This window comes from Pholcus phalangioides, unplaced genomic scaffold, assembly GCF_987345545.1.
Source record: "Pholcus phalangioides strain wild (caught in Gottingen) unplaced genomic scaffold, Ppha-v1.0 ptg000013l_1, whole genome shotgun sequence".
Classification (NCBI taxonomy): domain Eukaryota; kingdom Metazoa; phylum Arthropoda; class Arachnida; order Araneae; family Pholcidae; genus Pholcus; species Pholcus phalangioides.
This window is the reverse complement of record NW_028301606.1, coordinates 6,407,358-6,426,830: the sequence shown is the minus strand read 5'-3', so window position 1 is coordinate 6,426,830 and position 19,473 is coordinate 6,407,358. Positions and strand designations below refer to the sequence as shown.

Sequence of the window (19,473 nt, the reverse complement as noted above, 5' to 3'; positions counted from 1 at the left end):
ATGCATCTCGTTTGGTCGAACGCCTTTTATCCCCCTACATAGTCTTGCAACGTAATAACGATAACTTAGTGAAAAAAATACGTTTAGTTATACCTTTGCCTTTCAGAATGAGCAAAAAATAAACTTTCAACGGAAAAAAAAATTATAACATTATCCAAAGTCTTGATAACTATAAACGAATTTTCTCCTATGTTATGATATTGGTTCTATCCCGCTTCTTGCAAAAGTGATAACAAACGAATGAGAATATTATCCCTAATTATAATAAGCGGCGTCGACTATTTTTGAATGATTTCAAATGCACATACCTAGGTCTATTTCCAGTTCTATCAACCTATATCTCAGATACATTAATCATTTCAGGATACCATCATGTGGTAAAAATACCAATGGGTTCTCGACATATACATGTCACAGAAACCAGCGATTCATCTACATATCTGGCTCTGCGAAATGAACAGAATCATTATTATTTGACAGGAGGGTGGGCCATAGACTGGCCTGGGAGATACTTAGTAGCTGGTGCAGTTTTCAGTTACAGAAGGTGGCCGGGCCAACCTGAAAGCTTTGTTTCTAAAGGGCCAATTAATGAAGACTTGTACGTTGAGGTAAGAACAATTTCAATCAAAACATGATTATATGTACAACGACTCAGACTTACAAATGTTGCACTTATGGACGTTTTAACCCTTTACCGATTGTTGAAGGATACTCGGAGATACGTGAAAATATCTTATTTTTGCTCTCTTTAATGGACTCGTCCAAACTTTTACTGCTGACCTAACCTCCATCCTTTCTTACTATTCAGTTTTTATATTGTATTGTTACAAAACAATAGTGAACTTCATTGTGGAGCTTTTAAAATTCAATTGATGGGGCATCTATGCTTGTCTTTCTTGTTCCTGCCCCTGATAAGAGGGGTTAATTATCTCTCGCTCTGCCCTTTTACAATAATCTCTTATGAACCCATACCCCTTCATTTCGGCTGTTTGCTTGTAGAGCCGTCTACGGCCGTTATGGCCGGTAAAGAACTGAAATTTTTTGCACTCTTGATGAATCCTAAATTGACCTTAGCGATATTGTTTGCAAAAATGGTTCAACCAGCCTTCCTTCCTCTGCTTCAGTCACTGTCCTGATTGCAGACTCTAAAAATAAATAAAATGTATATAAAATTTCTGTACCGTGTATGCAACGTGCATTATGATATCGTCCGGTGTTCAAGCAGAAGTCACCAACTCCTACAGTAGGTTTACTAATTTCTAGATAACTGGTTCATATCGTGAAATAATTGGAAACATTTTCTAATCAATTGCAGTAGTACGTCAAATGTTTTTTTTACTTTTTTGTGCTCGAAAGCTGACGATATGCGTGCTGTACGTATTACATTTTAGGATTCTGTTTTGAGCGGGACTATACCTCATGTTCATGAATTCAAATCGCCACCAAATAGGCGGAGGTTTTGATACTTGTACAATGAAGCTCATCCTATTGGCAGAAAATGAATCTTTTTGTGAAACCTATTTTTTTGTTTTGAAGGTCCTTGTACAAGATGTAGTGCCGGCAACAATAAATTATGATTTTGTCGTATCTTCTCCAAACCATTCATGGAAGTATTTCAACTCAACTTGCTCAAAATCTTGTGGAAATGGTAAAAAAAAAATGTTTCAGTAGTTTTTTTTTCGTGCTAATATAAGTATCTTGGTGGTGATGTTTGTAATTGGTAACATTAACTCATCACATCATTCATTTCTTTCAGGAGTAATAATTTCAACTCCAAAATGCATGGATACATCTGGGAATATTTTAAAAAATGTAATGTGCTCTGCTCCTCAACCATCTAACATAACTTACATGTGCATGAAGACGTCTTGCTCACCACAGTAAGCCATTTTTTCTGATTAGAATTGTCTTTGAATTTGCCAATACAAATTTTATAACTAATACATTAATTCAATGCGGTAAATATCAACAAATTGTTTAATGAGTACTAACTTTGTATCGTTATCGAAATGACTTCCTCTTTTTCCATGCTTAATAAAATACTCTTTAACTACATCTTGTTTTTAAACATTTCACTTATATAAACAAGATGGAAAACTGGAGAGTGGTCATCCTGTAGAGATGGTTGTAACCCTGGATGGAGCTACAGAGATGTGTCTTGTGTGAGCGATGATGGAGAAGTTCATGAAAGTAAATGTATTAATACTGTCAAACCTCCAAACAGAATGCAATGTCCTGAGCAGAGCTGTGATCCAAAATGGGTTGTAGGATCATGGTCAGCGGTAAGTATGGAACACAATTGTATACAAGAATGTATAGATAGAAGTAACATGTTATTCTAGCAAACCAGATTTGCTTTTCAAGACATATATTGTAACATGTTCTTTTATTCAAATGTATTAACACCCTCTGTTTTTATCTACTTATTTCAATTGCTACCCTGACTTAACCCACGAGCACTCACACTGGGCCTTAGCAGCCTAGTTGCTTTACATAAAAAGATCCCTTTCAAAGTGAAATTCATCATCTCCTGGGTAGCAGTGGTTAAACGTCACCTTAAATAGTAAGAGTAAATTTTTAAGAAACACTGACTCCTTCAAATTCATTACAGCACGTTGGGAATGTTGCTTATCCAGTCAAAATGCCTCATAATTTAACTTATGAACAAAAAAAAAGTTTACGGTTTTTGACATTACTATAAGAAATATCCACTATTAAGAGACAAATGAAAAAAAAATTTCAGCAATGAATAGACTAGTGATCACAACTTGTCATCCGAGGTTGAAATGCAATCAGATCAAGACTACTGATTGCTGGAGCTTGTTTTTCATTTGTTAGTTTTTCCATATTTTTATGAACATAAAAGCATTAATGTTATTAAAAAACCTCAACATTCATTAACCCTTCAAAATAATGAATCTGTTGACACAACTGAAGAAAAAAATAAGGCTCTGGCACGAGTGCTAGTGTTTGTCATGTTAGCACAAGTGCTCGCTGGTTAATATTCTCAGCTGTGCAGAATAAAACTATTTTTTTAAAGTTTGTAATTTGTATTGTTTGTATTCAACTTGCAGTGCACAGAAACTTGCCCCTACGGCATACAAAAGAGAAATGTGAATTGTGAAAAAGACATTCCAGTGCCAAGTTCAATGTGCGATCAAAACTCTCGTCCTCAAAGTCTTCGCAAATGCGGTCATCATAAATGTACAAAAAGTACAACAGTGACTGGAACATGGTCTGCTGGACCATGGAGTAAGGTATAATATTTTCATGAGGTTTTTTGAATATCTAAGACATGCATAGCGTATGTATGGATATATAACTTAACATTTTACATTTTTCCCCCAACAGTGCAATGTAAAATGTGGCAGAGGCATTCAGACAAGAAATGTATCATGCATTCCAATAAATTCAACCAATGTGATCAAATCAGTATGCAATGAAAAATCAAAACCTATTCAAAATTTAGCATGTACAGGAATGGATTGCAGGAGCATCACAACTCGAGGTATATAAAATTAACATTTGTAACTCATTATTGAAACACTGAATGTTCTTCACCATAAGCTAACAGAAAATTTTCCTGGCATGCTGGGAAAAGCAAGGTTAATTAAGAATCACAGACTACACTTAAAATAAAATATTGATTTAATAAGTAAATAAAAATATAGTTTTTTTTAACTATTTGTAACATGTTGCCCAAAAATTTTAAATTTACATTCACTGCAGTAATTTAGTGATCATGCTAATATGAAATAATTTGCTATCAGCCATATGACTTTTTACTATATTCACTTTCTTTGTTAGGTAGTCCTGACTTGCCATCACACATAACATCAGCAGCACAATTTTCAACCACTTTGAAAAAAAAAATCTTGTGGAAAACAATTTACCCAATTTCTCCCCCGTATATAATAAGCCCCATAGGAACATATTTGCTGCATGCCAGGAAAGTTGTAAAATATATTTGTGAGTGTAACATAAGTGTCCCGATCAGCATATCAGTGGAACCTTATAGAGATATTTAATTTCCATGTAATTCCTATTTTATATTCCATAAACAAATGTTTGCTGATAATGTTTTAGCTCATAATAGATTCTGAACAGTTTATATCTGACTTACACAATGATTCTCATGTTAAATTAAGATTGTGATTTGTAACATAAAAATCAATGATAGCACTTCAGCAGGTAGGCCCAGAACAATAAAAGCAAATATAGTAATCACTTAAGTTTCTTTCAGTTATAACACAATTTTCTGCACTCCTGGTCAAAGATATGGCATAGTAATGCTATTCACTTATAAGCATCTCTCACTTACGTGTCTGCCTGTCAGTATTGTTTCCCTGCACTGATGAATAAGTAGATCATTGTAATAATAACCATGAAATACTCATTTCCCATTCAATTCCTTTTTTTTATTTTAGAGCTGTTCCCTCCATAAACATTTGATTTAATATTTGTTTGACAGGATTTCTAATATTTCACCAGTGCTCTGCAGTTTTACTTGAAAATTCTTTTCCTATGCTTTATAAATTGATCAAATTATCATCGGAATATTTTATTAATTTATCATTTCATGCATTACTTGCTAAGGTAATTTCTTACTTCACAATTCACTTTCTTGCTTATTATACTCTGAATTGGCTTTCAGCTTCAAGTTGCCAAGACCAACACCGCTGGTGTGTTGCTTTCACAGCCCAGAAAGCTTGCCAATATAAAATGTATGCTACAAAATGTTGCAAGACGTGCAGCAAATTATTGTGATATTCCATACAATCATCAGAATCTCATCTCTTTCAACTTTGTAAGTATCATAAATAAGATGATGGAAAAAAACATCATTTTGTTAAAAAAATTTCAATTAAATATTCATTACTTTTAAAATCCATTTTGATTTATTGAAGTGTTCATAGAAATTATTTTTTGATGCCAGCAGAGGTTTAAAATTTCAAATTTATTCACAAGTATAGGAAAATATCATTTAAGAAATACTTAATGAGAATGTATGTATGGGGTAGATAGAAAAGTACTGTGGAATTGAAATAAATTTCAAATTGAAAGATAACTATAGAGAAGCAGCTTAGATAATCATGCAGTAAAGTGATTATGTCTGAACAAAGATGTAAAAAACAAAGAAAAAAAACAAAAGCAAGTAGAATATTTTGGAGAACGGGGTTACAAAATTTGTTTATATAGCCACCCAATCCAAATTTTCAATTAGAAAATTTGCATCACTCTATTCTAAACCAATAGAAATTTGCTGAGAAAACAAAGAAAAAAATCTTGAAGTTCATTCACTGATATCTCAATGAATTGGCACATTTTAGATATTTGGGGAGGGGGGGGGGAGGGAAAAGGCATATACTAATTTTGATTATTTGGTAATCAGATTATTTTAATCACTGCTGTTCTTTTACATCTGGCCCTTTTACTATGAAGCTATTTCGGTTATATAGCTGTAGTTCTCTCTATTTGTGAGTTATTTCAAGTGAAAAACATCATTAATGATGTATAAAAATATGGACTAATTTATGTAATGTAAATTAACTAAAGCTAAATAATCTATTTAGTAAGACTCATATAAAAGGTTAGTCGCAGTAAAAAATGTTTTAATGGAAGCTTTTAAAATAATAATCATTATTTGGCTATAAAAGAGGAGTGAATGTATCTATGGGTTGTTTGTTAAGTTTTCACTGTATTTTCAAAAAAGATCTATACAATGAAACGCTGTTTAGTGGTACATTTTTCCAAATTGCTGTTACACATTTTTGCACTGTCAAAGTAAACAATGTAGGACCCATGTTGTTCATTTCTCACAATTGTAAGCAGACTTCTGATTGCACAAACATAAGCTGAAGCGGGGGGGGGGTGTTAATTTTCCAAACAAAAAAATTAAGGGAATTATCTTGAATTATATAGTCTAGCTTCAAAGTTCCATACACAATCGAACATTTTGTGGAACAATTATGTTTGCCAAACGTTGCCCATACAGGATGAAATGGTGAATTTCAAACTTTGGTCTATTAGAAGCAATCCTTCGTATTGTCAAACTGTGCTTGTGCAAAGATATTGAAGATGTCTTTGCACAAACATGAAGTTTGCACATAAAATTTGACCATGTGCATGGGACCCTTAACTTTTTCAGCAGTTTTTAGAAATCTCTGATCCATATGACAGTCACAGAGAAAAACTAAATCCTCTGTAAAATGCCACCCCCTTTCAAAAAGTTTTTTTTCTTATCTCGTGCAGCTGATAAGAGCTTTCCCCCAAACATTGAGAATAATTATTTGATATTTCTCCTCATATGCATATTCCTGCACTATCTCAAAGGGAAAGAAAAAACTGTCCCCTCTCCTTCTGTTATCAAACTTTGAATAAAAGCTGACTTGGCCCACTGGCAGTTGATCTGACAGATTAATGGGGATGGAAAATATGTTATGGTAAAAAAATTGCAATGAAGTAGCCAAGCTCATCATTGCTAAAAAAAAAAGGGTTTTAAGGAGGTGGGATATGTTTTGCAATTGCTGAAATAAAAGGCATCAAGTTAGGTGAGATATCTCGTCATTGCTGCTGTAAAAGTTAAAAAATCAGACAAACGATGTTATTAAAAAACACTTCAAAATTGAATCTTGTTAAATAAAATTAGCGATTTATTAATCACAGCTCCAGAAAATAAGACTAAGACTTTTCTGGAAAACCATAAGTTTCAGCTCTTATTGCATGTAACAATTTTGCATGTCTAACAATAAATAATATTGAAATTGGGACATCAACTGACTAGCATTCCATGCATGTTTTAATCTTGACTAGCAAAATGTGAGTCAGATTGATAAAATTTCTAGGAAATAAATTTATCAATGACAAGGAACAATTTAATTTTTTTTCTCTTGTGCAATAGAGATTGCAACAACTTATTTAAAAAAACAAAACAAATATAGGAAAGTATAACAGAATTGTTTACACAAAATCACAAGTAAAACAATTACAACAAGACTAAATACAGGCTGTAATAAAAATCTTGATTATTTATGTTGTTAAGTAGGCATTCTTTTTAATTTGACTGTATTCCTAAAATTTTTCTTTTGGTATGGACAATTTTGAATGAACAAAAAATACTTTCATTGCACATCTTAGAAAAATATTCCTCAAGGACAAGAATAAATTATAGTAGGATCATAAATATATAACTTAATTTTTCAGTTCATTATGGAAAAATATCTCATTTGTCTGTTGAGTTACTCTCACAAAAGTCGTACGTCTCGGTAGTTCTTTGAGTTTGCCAGCTCCTGTGTATGTACAAGCACTGCGAAGGCCACCCAGTACATCTAAGACAGTTTTTTCTATGTCCCCACGATATGGAACTTCAACAGTTTTACCTTCAGAAGCCCTGAAAAATAAATTGAGAAATCTTAGTGGAAATTATTTCTTTCTGTGCAAGATATGAAAATAAGATACTTGGTGTGTTAATGTGAGGAAATATTTATAGCCAGATCTAAATGTCTTTTTTAAAAACTTAGAATGGAGTTTCTCTCTCAGAACACAGATACATCTTTTAGTAATTTCCAAAAAAAAAAAACTGGTTACTTGTGTATTGAATGTTAACATTTATATTATAGGTGTTAAATTTAAATATTTAATTTCATTAGATGTAATAACTGAAATTAAAATTTGTCAAATTCCAAATGCTAATTATTGCAAATAGTCCATTTCAAATACACTATGTGAAAAAAAAACTCACGGTAAATAACTATCAAATGTAAAAATGTTAATGCTAAACAGTCGGTGTGAGAATAGGAAAACATGATGGATAGTAATTTCGCTTATGAGTAATGAAGGAGTATAATGTTATTACTACTCATGATGCCACTGAATTTTCCCTTTTGCGATAAAGTTCACAGTACAGTTGACGATCGTTATAACAACCCCCAAGTTATAGCGATCATTCCATTACTACAACCGATAGGATAAGTCCCATAGAACGACTACCATATATGTTTTAGTTTTGATATAATGACCCTCCTAATATAATGTATGGATGAAGGGAGTCATATATATGAAGATACACTCTAAGGTTTTCAAATGTAAGAGACGTTTCTACTTTAATGATTTTTTTCAATGCTTTGGCTGAAATTTTTCTATACAGATTCAGAAATCTCCAATATGAAATTTGTATTGAGAATTATGATTTCCTAACTATTTATGAAAGAACTTCAATCTCTATCCACTTAAAGTTTTTTTTTTTTGCCTAATTAAGTTCATTATAGGGTGTGCAAAAATACAGTTGGTCCTGCTTAATCAGATAAACGATTCCAGCACACAATATCGGATTAAGCAGGGAACAATTCAATTGCTATTTTATAACATTAGTATAGTTTGTATATTGAAAACTGAAGTTCCTAGAATAAGTAGGACATCAAAAATTAAATGAAAATTATATTTAATTATAATGATCACAATGCCCAAGATTTTCACTTTTCATTAGGCGAGTTAGTGTCCTCTACTGGCTCCACAGTGAGCAAAAATAAAATTAAATGTATGTATTGAAGACAACTTGAATACTTCAGTACCTACTATTAATTTTTTTAAATCTTAGTAATATATTTTTCATTAATTCCAAATGTTTCATCCAATAAAAACATTGTGTATAGTAATTGATGTGTATTAACAGTTGACATGAAGTATAATACTTAATTATGTATGGATTTTCCACACATAAAAGTTAAAGTGTAGGGAATAAAATCCTTATGCAAAAAACAGGTGAAATTCGAGGCCAAAACTTCAATGGTGATCTAAAAAATATATATATTGTGTTCAATCAGAAACGATGTGAACAAACATTCTGCGTGAATGACCCCAAAATCATAGGAAGATGAAGGAAAAAAAGCGTCAATTTTTGAAGAACACTGACTTTTTGTGACACTTGCTTGATGTGTTTTTAATTTCACATGGGTGATGATGTCGATCTTTACACCATGATCGATGTCTATGTAAGACAACTTGTACAAAAAGTCTGTCCTTTTCTGGAACATTTGATGAAATTCATCAGGGAATAAGTATCTTTAAAATTAAAATTTTTTCCTATCGGTATTCATGTCTTGTTATTGCATGTACGTAACTTCAACAAAAGAGGAAATTTTTATCACATGCGCGTCACCATAATCTTCAATTATTATCCAGGACTATGGGCTGCTATAAAAAAAAACTATTTCCCTGCACGATAAGGCAAACAACTTTTCTTGTTACCATCAGAGGGTTTGTAAAACTTCCTTAAAAAAGGAATTCCCCACTCTTCCTCCATTTACGACGTGTGATGTAATTTCGAAAGGGGAAAAAACAGAGGCAAAAGACTTTTTGCCCCTCAGGGATTGTTTTCAGATGAAGTTGGGAATTTTTAGGAACAATGTGATTTTCGTAAAAATTCGGGAGATTTAAGAACTTTTCGGAAGGTCGAGAGACGAAGCTAAAATTCAGGAGATTCCTAGAAAATTCGGGAGACTTGGCAGCTATGCCCATAGACACAGAGGATTTTATCCATTTAAGCTATAAGTATCTGTTATCTGGACCGACTGTATGTTTTGATTTGATGCAAGCTATGGATAATAAGATGTTATAATGTGCAAATTTTGATTTAGTATGCAAATTTTTTTTCACCTATATTCTGCAACGCCACCATGATATATTTTCATTGCAGTAGCAGAACTCATTCCATAAAAAAGCTTTACTTTCCGTCCATTTTTTTCCATGATTTCCCCTCCCGACTGATCATGGCCAGCAAACATTCCTCCAAGCATGACAAAGTCAGCACCAGCACCAAATGCTTTGGCTACATCTCCTGGACAAGTGCAGCCTCCATCCTTTTCAAAATGAACAATTTATTCATCAATAATTACTGAAATAATCACTAAAGAAGTAACTTTCTAGATTTTTACCCGAAATCATCGTGCAAGTTGCACCCACTGTACTCATTTTAATACAGGCATCCCTTGCTTTAAAAGGTTAAATGGTTTCATGAAATAGTTGTGTAAAACAAAATTGCATAGAAATACAATGCCACAACAGGCAAAATGCCCAACGAGGTGGCTGAGAAAAAGATGCCCATATATGGATGTCATATTTCAAAAATACAGCAAACGAATTAAAAACAATTGTATAATATTTCATCATGCATATATATGCCCATAAGAATACTTATGGTTGTCTAATTCTAAGACAATGCATAAAGTGAGTTGAATTTAACGGATTACAAATTGTTTTACTCAACAAGGATTTTTTTAATAAATTAATTTAACCTTATGAATAAATCCATGGGAGAGATATTGCCCCCCCCCCCCCTTAGCGTCAGAGGTGGAGTCGACAGCTGATCATACGTGTGTATATGAATTGGCATCATCATGCCAACTTCCAAGTCTATCTTCATCTATGAATAAATCCCATGAATTTAGGTAATATGAATGAATTAAATTAATACTTTTTAGTCTTCACTACTTCTGATTGACTCTAGAGCAGTGGTTCTCAACCTTTGGAAGTCAGCAGCCCAGTTTTCTTTTATGTAAGTGGGAGGTCTGGTCATACGCATGCCTAATGGGATAAAAATGAATGGCGAGCTATTCACGGCCCGGTTTGACTGATGTCAGGGCCCAGTGGTTAAGAAACACTGCTCTAGAGGGTTTGGATGTTTTTTTTTCCTTAAAGAGCATGGAACTCTGTATATTTTACTCACGTAGATAGATGAAAAACCTACTCAATGATTGGTATTGATAAATTCTGGAGAAGCCATTTCTGGTTTAGAAATGAGCTCTTGAAATTGGTGAATTTTATTATCTTATGGGTACTTTTGTTTTCTACCTTATATTACCAGCATTATGTTGTCATTTTCATGTGATTTTAATTAATTATTTAGATTAGCTTTATGTGAATGAATAACACAATTCAATTTCATTTCACTGCAACTTTTTTTTTCAAATATGTCATTTTGCTGTCCTCGATTGAGGACACTTGCCGTCCATTGTCATACTTCCTGTTTATTTATTTAGCATTTCTCTTGGAACATTCTTAATTGGTGGGATTTCAACAAAATACTGCAATAATGAAATGAAATTCAAAGAGCATCAAGGTGAAATCATAAATAGGTTAACAGAGTTTGAAATAAGAATATTTTAAATATGTCTCACTCATAAAATTTCAATATATATTTATAATATATTTGTAACCAAAATCTACATGTAATACAAAAAATATAACATTTAATTAACTAAATGTTTAACTTTAGATTCATAATTTTTTCGAACAGTTTTTTCAATCCAATCTAGATTGAAAAATTATTTAATCAACAGTCTAACCCAGATTCAAAATATCACACCAGATAAAACCCTGAAATTCGTTTGTTAGATTAAAAAAATAATTAAATTGGAGGTTTTGTTAAATTGGAATTCTTCTACACATATCTACACTTGTGTTCCTCGAATACTAGGCAAATACTATGAATTTTTCAGAAATTTTACATCATGTATTCAATTTTGAGCAGTAGCTATAATCCTGAAAATAAAAGCATCTACTCATGATTGCAAATGCTAGAGGTAATCTTATGCATAGGTACATAACCAAATTATTATATTACAGCTGATATATACAACCATTGCTCTATCAAAGAGTAAGTACTCACTGATATAATATGCCCTCCTAAACCATGAGCAGCATCAGCACATTCAAGCACTGCACTCAGTTGTGGATAGCCTACACCAGTCTTTTTTCTGGTAGTACAAACCGAACCTGGTCCAATACCAACTTTAATAACATCTGCCCCTGACAGAATCAGCTCTTCCACCATTTCACCAGTGACGACATTTCCTGCCTGTTGAAATATTATATGTTTATTCAATTCATGACATGCATTTTTAAAAACTTTAATTGGTAATCTCACACATACATAGTAAGAAAAAAAAAATTCTGATTTCATTGCTTCCTGTGCATAATAAAATATGCATGAATTGCTTTTAATTCAATAATACTCTAATGGGTATGTAGTAGGCTTTAGATATTCTGAAACTAGTTAAGTAATTGGTGAAATCTGGTATGGTATATCTGAAAATGTACTAGATGGAAATAAAATACAAAAAATAATAGTTATAGGAAAATAATTATTGATAGAATTAAAACTAAAAAATTATTTTTTAATGACATTTTATTCATGCTTTTATTATTCAAATCCCATTACAACAAACTTCATGGGACCAAACATTTGGTCTTCTATAGGCTGATCTAATGAGAGAACATCCTATGGGACAAGACCAAACTTTTGTTCATTTTAAAATTTGTTCATCAGGTTTATTATAGCGAGGTTCAACCGTATTCTATTTATACTAACAGTTTAATTATCGTGACCTCAAAATTACTACTGGTAATGTTTTCCTGATTATATGAATGTCTGAATTTTCTGACATATCTGGTGTCCTGTGTGATTGTCAGATAATCTGGAGGCAACAGTAAAACCAATTATGTTAATAAAAATGTTATATGTTAGCCACACAAGCTATTCTAATGGAATTTATTTCAGTACCTTTAATACCAGGATTAACAGAGAAAATTATTGCTAGCTGTAATTGAATTCATTGATCTCAGTTAGTAGAATTGGGAAAAAATTACCAGAAATATACAAAATGAAAAATACAGTGAAACTCTTTTATAACAATGCTCAAAGAATGCACACTAGAGAAAAGTATCATCATAAATGGAATACATCTACACTATGGAAAAATGTGCTGAGACTGGAAAATAACATCTGTATTATATGGCTATTGTTATAAAAGATTTTCACTGCAGAGGATGTATAATATATGTACCATTATCGTACGAGATGGGAAAGCTTTTCGAACTTGTTTCACCAAATCAACAAAATGCTCTGAATAACCATTTGCCACATCCAAGCATATGTACTCAATGTCTGGAATTTCTTTCAGGACCTCACATAAATTTTCAAAATCACCTTGAGCTGTACCAATACTAACAGCAACATTCTATACATTACAAAAAAAAAGAAATATGATCAATGTTCAATTAGTCAACAATTTTTATGATGCATTCACATTTTATGTACAGTACACAGAAATATGATAAACAGCAATAACTGATACAATCAACATTACCTTCAAAACTTTTGGATTTTCTTCTGAAAATTTCTTCCATTGATCCACACTGTAATGCTTGTGAATACAAGTGAATAAACCATGCTGAAATGATCAAATAATAAGCATTGAGAAAAGTTATATTGAGGAACTAAAAATGAAATTACTACACTGAGTATCACTGCTAATGTGCAGTGATACTCAGCAGTACCCTCTAATTTATTTAAATTATTAATTTTAAATTTAAATAAACTGTACCCTCTGTTTTTCAGTGTGCAGTCTGAAAATAAAAATTAGACTCTTTTTTCTGCATACAGTTTGAAAATATGCCAAATACTAGGCCACAACGTACAATATGCCTAATAAGTTGTCTGAAAAAAGATGCCTATAAGAATGTCATATATTTCTGAAATACAGTACCCAATTAAAAGTGCAATTATGAAAACTACAAGTTATATATACTTGATAAAAATGTCCATAAAAATATTTATGGTTGTCTTATCTGAGAATAGAGAAGCTTTTTTTATTTCTTTTTAAATGTGTCAATTGTGTTAGCTTAACCCTGGAATAGTGAATTCTATTCCGTTTATTTAAAACCCTATTAGAGAAAAATTCCCTGTGACACCACAACCTTGAATTGTCCCTTACCATTCAATACTTGTCCCCTTGTCCAAACAGTCAACTGACAGCATATTCCATCCCATTAAAAATTTTAAACACTTTTATCATGTTCCACCCCCTGTTGTCTGCGATCTTCCAATATAATAAACTAACGACATATATCTTATTTTGTGACAAGTTTTTATTTTTTTATCAGGTATTTTTGCATGCATATGCAGACAACTCAGAATACTGAACTGGAAATTCGTGCCTAGTACCAAAACTGACCAGTAACAAACTCTTTCAGACTAAAAGTCCACAGAGGAAGTGCATGTATAGTCAAGTAGTAATATTTTTATTTATATTGAAGCATATTTGAGATTTGAAAAATATTTTAAAACATACCATTTTATTAATTTAACTATTAGCATATAACCTAAAACACAATTTATTTGTAATCACAAAATAATTGAAATTCTGGGAACAAAATTTAATTAGATATCTGAGCATGATGTACAATATTTTATTCCTTGAAAGGTTGACCTTTGAACATACATATTCTTGAGTCTTCTCTCAAGGAATCCAGCTCAGTTCTCATTTTAAAAATATTTTTTTATAATTTAATATTGTTCATTACAACACAACAGGATTCACACAATGAAAATAAGTATGTATTATACTTTTTATTTGTAATACAGTATTTTGAATCCCTATACGAGTTAAAACAATAACAAACAAAATAGAAAATATCCTATCACTTTTTAATGGTGTTTCTTTCATTGAAAAAAAAAAACCAATTTGAATCTTTGCAAACAATTGATTTTGGTTTATACACTTGTTGATATAAAATTTGAGTTTAATATGTTTTAGCCTTCTTAATACAATCTTCTCTTTTTTTTAATAAAATAATTTAGTTAATTTTCTTTAAAATTTTTTGTAGCACAACTATGAACTTCTCATGACACACTCTCGTAGAAGGAAAGCCCTGCTATAAGGGATCATCAAAAGTATTGTTCACAACTAAAAAGGCCTCAAAGGCAGATTTTTTTTTTAATGCGGTGAACAATAGGTGGATGGGATGTATTGAGACTGAATTCTCATCCAAAAGCAACAAGTACCAAAGCATCAGACCTGTATCCAGAGAGGGACCAAAGAGGTAGAACAAAGACAGAACAATTTCCCCCTTTTTTTCAGTCATTTCTCACATGTCTGAGGGGGCAGATCCCCAAGTCCCAAGAATGATAGCTAGCATAATTTCTACCTTACCAGATTTATTTTTTTCCAAGCACAACACAGTAGAACCTTGATAACTCGAGTACCCCGACAACTTGATAATTCTTATTTTCATGACTGCGAATAAGAATAATTCTTATTTGCATAATACTAAATTTAATGGAGAGAAACCTGTTTAACTCAATACAAAATAACAAAATCGCGCTGAAGTTGGCTACAATTCGTGATGTAGTATCACAATTAATTTTTCAACATTTCCTGTAGATTGGCCAGTTAATAAATTTTCACAACATCCTCTTGTATATTTCACCAGTTTTTTTTTTTTTGTCATATTGAACTCGAAAGAACTTCCTTGGAGGGTAAGGTCACTTTCAATTTTTTGGAGCCGGGAAACTTGACCTGTGTATCACAAAAGTCACGAATGATATTTGAAATTTTTCAGCTGGTTGAACAAGCTAAAAAACAAGTCTTTTTTTTTAAATCAATATTTCAAAGTTAAATAAAATCAAAGTTTTTCCTAATTTAGGCAATTGCACTGCTCATTATTAAATAATATATTGTTTTTTTCACCATAATTCGGAAATATCCTGAAACTTTTTGTAAAAAATTGCAGATAATTTTTTTCCATATTAATTTATAGATGAAATGGAATTGTTCTACTACGCATAAGTACATGTACAGGGCATAAATGACTTTTAAAAATTGGGAGGGAGAGATCAAATGAAACCTTGCTAACTTGACATCCACAACCACTCAAGTTGGCATGCTCATGGATACTACCCAAAAGTTCCTGCCAAGAAATGTGCAATACCTCTAGATTAAGAGCAATCTGATAGATATGCTATTTTCTGATTGGTCAATAGGGGTCATGTGTTACTTCTGGATATTCATCAAAACGTGGGAACGAGACAGAAGATAAAATGTTTATAATGGTTATAATGTGGCGGCAGTCGCCAAATGAAAAATACAAGTCTGTGTATATGAACTTCTAAAGGTTTCACCAAAGATAAGAAGTAAAGAGAGGCCTCAACCAAAAAGAGACAAAAGAAGTGTTCAATTATGATCCATTGAAAGGAATTAAAAATACTTATATGGGGGGAAAATGCTCTCACGACAAGTTGAGGTTCTACTGTATTTAAATGGGAAAAATTCATTTCTTCATGGTGGTCACAAATATTTTTACAAATTTTTGTCCATTGCAAAAAATAAAACTTTATAAAAGCTGTTTAAAAGTTAAAAAATATATATATTATTTTGGATACTTACTTTTGCCAAGGCTTTAGCAACTTCAAATGTTCCTGTGGTGTCCATGTTTGAAGATATTATAGGTATTCCATTGAACTGATTTCCAGAGTTTCGAAACTTGAAGGTTCTGTATAAATCAACCTTTAAATAAAGAAAAGAATAGACACAGAATTTTCTTTTTTTTACTCTGTTTTGTAAATGCAATGTTTTATAATAAGAAAGGAAAATAATGTCTTCCTATTAGAAAGTTATCCACAAGTTAAAATCACAATATAAGATAAAAAGGTGAACCTGTTTTCATTTCTGATTCTTAATATTTAATTTCATAACATTTTAATATTCAAATCTTTTGACCTGCATTAAAAAAATATTACAATAGACACTCCTCAAATGCGAACACCTTCCATTAATGGGCTTTTTTTTTCACACAAGACATTTCAGTGTATTTAACTACCTATTAACAGACACTCCCTATTATAGGATGAAATTTTCAGTCCCAAGGATTTCGTTATTGAGACATTCCACTGTATTAATAAAAGATTCAAAGATTGAAGTGCGGAGGCCTGTATTAAACAAAGTTCCTAGACTATGAAAAATAGTGATATAGGCCTACTTATAGAAACAGTTAAATGAGTGACCATTCACAGTCACAGGTGGAAAAGAAGAGTCATCAAGGGTCTCTCTCTGTCCAGACTTTTTTTGTAGGTTCCTGTTTTAGTGAGAATTTCCCTTATTTTTGTGAAAAGGGTCATTAGTTTTGTGAGAAGCAAAACTAATTAATTAATCGCAAAAGAAATGAAAAATTTATGATTTCATTTATTTGAATTTTGTGAAGGGTCCGTTTTTCAGATCCAAAATTTTGGTTGTACATATTCCTGGTCATCTCGATCTCTTCCAGCAGTTATGAAAGTGCAAGCCACACTTTCTAGGAACAGAGTTTGACAAATCAAATGAAAAATTAGGTGCCAGGTAAATTTTTCTTGGAAGCCAAGCATATTTTTTATATAAAAAAAAAAGAAATAGTCCGAAGTAGTATTTTTTACTTTTACAGAACTTGAAGAGCCTTTTACATACTGGCTTGCAAAAAATTCAAGAAATTTTATGTCGACTTCTGACTAGAAAATTTTAGGTGTCATTACAAATTTTAGTGTTCTCAAACACTGCCTATGAGCATCACCAAACTTTGTTAAATGTAAAGCTGCTAGCTAATGGTATGTAACTGCTCAGTGCTTTGAAGCTCTACAATACAGCACACAAATACAAACCCCTTACATCAGGAGTCTTCAATGCATGGCCACCAAGGTTTTTGTCAAAGCCAAGATTTTAAGTGAGCCATCTACATTATTTTTTTTTCACCATTAAATTTAATAAAAAAAATTCTTAATTTTTTTTCGAATTTTAATGGAGTAGTTTGTAGGCCCACCAACTTCATAAGTGGATACAGGCTGCTCCAATGGGGCAGGAGCAACAGCAAATCAGAGTTTGTGTATAGTGAAGGGGGCGAATGTCCACCTCTCTACCCTTCTATGCTAATACATATATTTTTTACTGAATGGGAGGGCCTCCCATTTGTATTCGCCTGCGGCCAGTCTGTTTCTTGTGGAAACAATGCATTCAGGTGGGACCCCCTGTATAGTTAATTCATAGTAAAAATGAAAAAAAAAGTTATATAAAAAAACCATCCAGGGCAAAGTTACAAAGCCTTAAAAGGTGGATATTTCTATCCAGGTAGGAGGCCTGAAAAAAAATAACTTCAGTGTGGGGGGGGGGGTGTCATGGTTCTCTTAAAGGCGCGTATACACTAGCGAGCCAATCTTGCAACGCACGACCCGCTGCAGCGATTCTAATCCGCTCGTGGGTACCCAAACTTCCTTTGTGTTCGTTGAGAAAACCGATTCCAGGTGGGTCCAGTTAAAACAGCTCAAGAATCGTTCACAACACCGTGCAAATTACTGAACAACCAATTGCGAATGCGTTCATTGCATGATCCGCGCGCTAGTGTATACCGGCCTTAAGATAGCCCTGATTGTTGCGGTTGCGGGCATTTATTGCAGCGATAAAATACCTAAAGTTCCCCCCCCCCCCCTTAAGAGGGACCGCAACTGGGGGGGGGGCAGGTAGGTCTGGTGCCCCGGGCGCTGAACCAGAAAGGGACACCGAATTCACCCTTTAACTGATTTTTCTACACTATAAGGGGCACTAAAGAGCCGGGTGACAAAGTAACTAGTTGCGGCACTGCCCCTAAGTACACGTAGTATTTAGGAGTGATTTTGGAAGTTTCAAGTAAAGAAAACCATTTACAATAACTTAAATAACAATAAAACACAGCGAACATATTCAAGGGCGCAATAAAATAATGAACATAAAATTTGCGGCTCGTACATCATTTCTACTTTTCAAGGTGCTTCGCTTCGGCCTGAGCAAGACATCTTTGAAATCCAATTTAATTTCTCCTTCGATATGCGGCATGTTTTCGGTTAACTTGCGTCGGAAATGAGACACTCGGATGTAAATTGAAACGGCCTTGACAAAAATAGCAGAAACTATTTATCGAAACCGTTGCCAGATTTGTAGAACCACATCCTTTCCCAGGATTGTGTTTAGCGTGACGTCACGTGAGTGTTCCTAAGACTCTACAGCTTGGCCTGACCTCAAGACCATACGACTCTGAATATATGGAATATTTTGTATTTTTCCTAGATTTGGGGATTGGTTTTGTTTTATGAATGAAACCGGTATTCTTCATGATTAAAAAGACAGTCATTTTATGCAGGTGGGAAAGAAAACTGAGTCAATTTTTTTTTATATAAGTTTACTCAAGAACAAATTCGCACTACAAGATCGTCCTTGGGCCGTGCCTCCACGATCAGTGTCATTTTATCACATTTTATTTCCAAGAGGTATTTATAATTCAGTGGGCTACGAACTCTAAAGACCGCCCTGCTTAGGAGAGGACACAAAGAAAATTTTCCAGAGAAAGTTTGCGTTCCTAACCTTTAAAAAGCATTTCCAACTAACAGAAATTAATAAGGTCTGCTTCTTTCAACATTTTAATATTGTTTTACAAAAATATTTTATTTCTATTTTCTATCGTCTCGGGGTGCATGGAGACAGGGGCGTAGGCAGAAATTTCGTTCAGGGGGGGGGGCAAATTGACAGAAAAATAAATTTGGCCATCTTTTCCCTTTTTTCAGTCACTTTTTCACATTTCGAAGTGGACTAGACTCCCAAGTCCCCCGCAACGCCCTTGCATGGGAACCTACTTTGCCTT

The 19,473-nt window shown here is 33.0% G+C and overlaps 2 protein-coding genes across 2 annotated transcripts in view; one reads left to right on the top strand and one right to left on the bottom strand.

Annotated features, from left to right (window-relative positions):
* LOC149078506 (A disintegrin and metalloproteinase with thrombospondin motifs 16-like) overlaps positions 1-4,883 on the top strand; it is a 52,658-nt gene extending 47,775 nt beyond the window's left edge. The window contains exons 17-23 of the mRNA XM_089240616.1: positions 364-608; positions 1,537-1,648; positions 1,757-1,880; positions 2,090-2,282; positions 3,075-3,257; positions 3,352-3,508; positions 4,655-4,883. Of these exons, the coding sequence (XP_089096742.1) occupies positions 364-608; positions 1,537-1,648; positions 1,757-1,880; positions 2,090-2,282; positions 3,075-3,257; positions 3,352-3,508; positions 4,655-4,767 (1,127 nt within the window). The 3' untranslated portion in view covers positions 4,768-4,883. The remainder of the gene's footprint in view (positions 1-363; positions 609-1,536; positions 1,649-1,756; positions 1,881-2,089; positions 2,283-3,074; positions 3,258-3,351; positions 3,509-4,654) is intronic.
* A 1,747-nt stretch (positions 4,884-6,630) lies between these two features.
* Positions 6,631-18,739, bottom strand: LOC149078505 (GMP reductase 2-like). Its single transcript, XM_089240615.1, has 7 exons — positions 18,585-18,739; positions 16,224-16,343; positions 13,146-13,229; positions 12,843-13,016; positions 11,666-11,854; positions 9,655-9,857; positions 6,631-7,390 (listed from the first exon to the last, which is right to left on the bottom strand). The coding sequence occupies exons 1-7, from the start codon at positions 18,669-18,671 to the stop codon at positions 7,192-7,194; spliced, it is 1,056 nt and encodes a 351-aa protein (XP_089096741.1). The 5' UTR covers positions 18,672-18,739; the 3' UTR covers positions 6,631-7,191.
* Positions 18,740-19,473: the final 734 nt, after the last annotated feature.